Here is a 5,739-nt window from a genome sequence, read left to right on the forward strand (position 1 = left end):
AATTACAAAAATAATAAATTTAAAAGCCGACAACTCTCTGATATCACTAATTTTGTCATATTCGCAATATAAAAAAAATGTCATTGGCTGTTTTTTTCTAAATATTTTTGTGATGTAATTTTCCTATTATATATTCCTTCCACGTCTATTTCATTATATATCAATAAAATTTTGAATGATTCTTTTTTAGCAATGGTCTTTTTCCTAAATTTTCATAATAATTTATATAAAAAACAAAACAACTTTGTAATTTAAGTATGGTTAATTTTGTCAACAACCAAACAAAATTAAAAGGAATAACAATTTTAATAATAATAATAATAATAAAGAGTATAATAACATTTAAAAAAATTGTAAATATAGCAAAGTTTATCATAAATAAAATATTCATCTTCAAATTTTAGAGACCAAATAAACATAAATTTTAATATCAAAAGTGTATTTTGTCCATAACTTTCTCTAAAAGAGTAACAATAATAGTAACGATAAGACCTAATTTTCAGATGCAATCAAATTGTCAGCCACTTTTAGTCTATCATCCATAGACCTCAAGTAAAGAACACAAAACTTAATCATATGAGACCCACCATTAATTCATTCTCATTGGAATCAGTAAACATAGCCTAACTTCAAACCAAATAAACCAATTTTCAACATTTGTTAGTACAAAGTTGAAATGAAATGAAACCTAAATAAAATCAAATTAAAGTTAAACCATAAGTACTAATTGAAAAAAAAAATGCTGAAACTTCGACCAAAACTATAAAATGATTAGAGAATCTGCATTTTACAATGGTAATAATACTTGATGATATTAAATACATATTTGATGCCAACATGAGAATAATTGATAGTTGTTTGGGCATTGAAGATAAACATTTGATTTTTCCACTCCACAATCTAGTACAATACTTTTGAGAAAAATAAAACAAATTTTATATGTAAAGGATAGTTGTGATGAAAACGAAGATGAACCTAAAAGTTGAAGAGAACGAAACACACAAGAAAGTACAAATCAAAATTTGTCATACCCCAAAATTTGTCCAAAACTTTTTTTTTTTTTCAAAAAAGGAAGAATAAATAGTTTAATAATACAATGTCTAGAAACTGATTTAAATTTTAAAAATTCAATTGTTAAACATGAGAATTTCTTATAATTTCAGCAAGTAGAACAATCTTTAAAGATGTAATAGCTAAATTCCTTTAGTTTAAAAACATAGATTTGACCTTTGAACAATATAATTGATCTAATTTAAGAAGAAACCCATTATATTATATTATCATAGAGTTGTCCATGGTAAAGCTTAAGTGGTTATATATACATAACAAAGTCCATTAACTAAATCATTACAAAATTCAAACTACCAAGACTAAACTTTGTTACATGCTAAACATTTCAAGACTAAATTATTACTTGAATGAAACTAGAGGACCAAACGTGTTTTTTAACCCCAAAAATAAAGTTCAAACACAAATTTTCTGAACAAATTCTTTGGGATACACAAAAATACTCCAAAGTTTTGACAACAGGCACCCCGCCTCTACCATTACAAACTAATTTTTCTTAAGAAATCACATACAACCATATCTTTATCTTCTCTTGGACAGATTCTCCATCATTTTCAAAACCAAAATGATGCCAAAAATAATAATAATGATGCTGATGAAGATGATAATTTAATTTTTTTTAAAAAAAAGAAAAATAAAAAATACAATACAAACCTCATCATCGTCATCTTAGATGTTATAAGAGGCCAAAAGGCTCAGGCAAAGCTTCAAATCCATTATCCAAAATGGAAGCCAAATCGGTTTTATCGTCGGTGCTGTGCAGCCAATTCGTGTTTTTCAAGTCCTCTTTCAGTAATATCGCATCATAACGTGAGCTTTCATAAATGTCCAAATGATTCAAGCTTGCAGAAAATCTTCCATTCTCTCCTCCTCCTACTTCGGTTCCAATCGTTGCAGAAGGTCTATGGAAATGGTTTCCTCTATCCATGTTGTTGTTACTGCTCATTTGGTAGTCAGTATCAATAGCCTCTGAGTTACTCAAAGCAATGGATTGAGTTTTCGAAGTGGCTGATCGAATGCTGTGTGGAAATAGAGTATTGCCTGAACCTGAGCGCACACTTCCAGGGCCATTTCTTATATCCTACACCACACAACCAGATTGGAATGTTCGTTAAAAAGACACATCCTAAAACGAAAATGAATTCGATGGCAGGATAGGTTTGTACATAATCAACAGAACGAAGTTAGAGCATACCATATGTCTGATGGCCATATCGAGTGATTTCTTCGAAATAGACCTCCCAAATCCGTTGCTTTCTGCTGTAGTTGTAGAAGCCTTCACAGGTCTCCTTCCGCTCAAATCAGAAGAACTTGAAAGTCTCCTAGTTTCAGGACTGTCACTGAGGTGTCCATTTGTATTCAACCGGCCCCTTCCCGGGGCGTCTGTTATTCTTCCCCTTGTTATGGTAGGTGATGCTGCTCTTCTAGGCACGGTACCAGTTGATGTAGTTTCTGGACTTCCCCTAACCGATGAAGCAGGTGTTGGGCGGGATCTACCAGCAGAAATTGGCCGGTCAGGCAATGTTGTTCGGAGGTTTGGAGGGGTATCGAGAGGAAAATCAGGGGGGACAATTGGCTGAGGTGCAGCCCGGACCCGAGGACTAGGGGAGCTTGGTCGGGATGTTGATGTTGAACTGCGTCCATTTGTTGAGAGAACACGTGATGTAGAAGATGGAGTGCCAACAACAGAAGAGAGGGAAGGAGCAGAATTTCGTCGAGTAGGTGTAGATGGACGGGAATTTGACCGAGCTGCAGGAGAACTCAAATTTGCAGGAATTTGAGGCCTAGAATTAGGAGTAGACGGCCTTGAACTTTGTAGTGGCCTTGGTTTTTCAATGGAGGGGCTGTTGGGGGATGGACGGGCTCTTGAAGGAGTTGAGGACCTCGATGGTGTTGAACGCGAAGATGGAGTAGAAGGTCTTGCAGAGGATGCACTGCGTGTACTTGGGGAGGAAGGCCTAATGTAAGAGGAAACCGAAGCTGAGCTTGTGTTAAGAATTGATGAAGCAGACCTATTGGAGGAATAACTACTATACTGTGGAGTGGAGACAGAGGACCGGGACACGGAACTGCTCCTTACTGGCCTTGAAGGATTGTTGCTCTCTGATTGTGAAACTGAAAGCTGGAACACATGGAAATCAATTAATAACAGCCTAGATCATACAACTCAAGAGTGGTCATGAATTTCGATCTCCCAACTTAACAAACACTTTTGAATTGTAACATTAGCAAGCACTTCTGAGTTACATTCGGTAATGTTAAAAGAACCACACAAAATAGAAGGAAAAAACTTAAGTGAAGATATTGAATCACTCTATATATGCAACTCAGGAAGATCATAGGTAGCAAAGAAGGCAGAACCATACCCTCGAAGCTTTTGTTGTCGAAGATGACCTGACTAAGGTGCTGCTTCTCGGTGCTGCTACCGTAGATTGAATTTCACTTTCAGAGGATGAAGGAAAAAGAGGAGTACCGGGTGGGGTGAGAAGCCTGTAGCACAAAGCTTAATTTAACCGCAGAATAATCATATTCTTCACTTAGTGCATCCCACTTAGCTAAAAATCATACTTAAAAGTTTCAAACACCAATCAAGATCTACATTTTTTTTGTTCTTTTTCACTCAAAAGAAAGTGGCTCGCACTTTTACCGGTTAAAAGTAAGATCAGAACAACTGGAATCAACTTCAAATAGCGTCAATATGCATATTTTTAAGGAATCATCAACATGTACTTGCATCATTCTAATTGCAATACATGTTTAACTTCTTTGTCATTATCACTCCAAAAGAGAAACATCAAAGTTAAAAGAATGCAGAGAAGGGTCCCGCAAATAATCACATAAATAGATCAAGTAAATCCATATAGTAGTCTAGGAAACTCAATTAATTGGTCCTTGACAGGTAGAATTTAGTAATGCTGACATGTTATTGAACTTCTTCACCATCTCCATAATTGATAATCCTATAAAATACTTTGGATACAGATGAAATCATAGATAGTTGTATGGACTACTTCATTGATAATTGATGAAAGAGAGCCTCAAAAGCGGGTAAGTTCCAAAGCAGGATTTTTTTTTTTTTTTTTAAAAAAAAACAGAAGAAAAGAAGATGAAAATCATTGAATCCGTTGATAAATTTAACAAAAGAAATTACCAATCGTAATCGTGTTTTCCTCCCTCAGTCGACGAAAGCAGATCGTCAATCCCACTCTTAGCCAATTTCACGGATCCAACAGAAAGCCTCCCCAATTTCACCGACGCTAACATTAAAACGAAAATCAAAGACTTAAAAAAACAGTAGTGAAGAGAGGTAAAGAACAACAGACAGCTTTAATCCATCCACCGAATCACAAAAGCACCAGATTTTAAAAAACCCAATCGAAGAATCTAAAAATCCAGCGTACATTAGCATGAATGGAGAGAAATCCGTATTTAGTTACCATCAGAGGAGTCATCAGAGGCAGTAACGGAGAGAGTACGGCGATTCTTGGAGAAGAGATCCAGATTCTCATCGGAATCTCTAGAGATTCCGGTGAAGCTATGACCACGACGGTGGTGTGAGAAGAGAGGAGCATTGCGGGAGCCAGAAAGAGGCTCACGCCAGTTGCGGTTCATGATTGGGAAGGTTGGGGTGAATAGAGAGAGGAATTGAAGGAGAATGCAATGGGAATGAAGGAAGAAGGAAGAAGGAAGACGGAGAAGAAGGAATCAGTAATGGAAGAAGTTTGTATATTTGAGAAAGAAAACAGAGAGAGAAGGAAGAGACAGAGTCAGCGTGAGATCCATATTTGGGTTCTGGGAACGGCCGGTTTAGCCGAGGTTCGATCTCAATAGTACACTCTCACACTCTAAACTATTAACTCTATTTCTATTATTACTTTTTATTTCTTCTTCTTCATTTATATAATAATATTCAACCTCTCTCTTACAATACACTTTTCATTTTCAACCTTTACTTCTTTCTTCTTTCTTCTTTCTTCTTTCTTTGGTTTTCCTATTTTTTAGTCATTATTTATATCTATATATTTTTCTTTTTTCTTTTGCAAAATAAACTTATATGAATGAGAAGTTTAACCTAAATTTTAAATATGTTACCAATTGAATTGAATCATAATAGTTGAGAGTTGAAGGGTGAGCAAATGATACACATTTACTAATTGACTTCTTATACTTTCATTTTTCACTAACTATGGAGATTGGTTATAAATAGCTAGGCTTTAAATTTGTAAACTCAAAACCAAAATGAGTACAATAGACTGAAAAACTGAGCTCATCGGTCATAATTAACTCAACTGAAGGTAGGCGTTCTATTGGTGGAAAATAAGGATAAGTTTGGTCGCGGTTAGTTGAAGAGGAATCCAAACTAAAAAAATCTTAAAATTTTTTCAAAGAATTAAATCAACTGATCAACTGACTGACAGTGGATTTGTACTCATCCACGATAATAGTTGGTTTAACGACAATTTAGTTGAAATATCTTTGCCACTACTTAAAAATTATAACCAAATGAGAAATATTACCACTTTTCTTTCGCATTGGGTTACATACATACATATGAATACATCACAATTATTGGTCACCTTTTTTGTTTATTTGTTTGATTGTTAATTATTGTTGTTCTATTCTTTTCTTTCTTTTTGGGGTAAAGATCCATTGGACCATTTTGAGAAGCTT

At 34.8% G+C, this 5,739-nt stretch overlaps 1 protein-coding gene across 1 annotated transcript; it reads right to left on the reverse strand.

The window, feature by feature from the left end:
- Positions 1–1,251: 1,251 nt before the first annotated feature.
- LOC101206216 (mucin-5AC) lies at positions 1,252–4,930 on the reverse strand. Its single transcript, XM_011655427.2, has 5 exons — positions 4,506–4,930; positions 4,220–4,325; positions 3,435–3,558; positions 2,264–3,190; positions 1,252–2,149 (listed from the first exon to the last, which is right to left on the reverse strand). The coding sequence occupies exons 1-5, from the start codon at positions 4,678–4,680 to the stop codon at positions 1,745–1,747; spliced, it is 1,737 nt and encodes a 578-aa protein (XP_011653729.1). The 5' UTR covers positions 4,681–4,930; the 3' UTR covers positions 1,252–1,744.
- Positions 4,931–5,739: the final 809 nt, after the last annotated feature.

This window comes from Cucumis sativus, chromosome 4 (genome assembly GCF_000004075.3).
Source record: "Cucumis sativus cultivar 9930 chromosome 4, Cucumber_9930_V3, whole genome shotgun sequence".
NCBI classification, from domain to species: domain Eukaryota; kingdom Viridiplantae; phylum Streptophyta; class Magnoliopsida; order Cucurbitales; family Cucurbitaceae; genus Cucumis; species Cucumis sativus.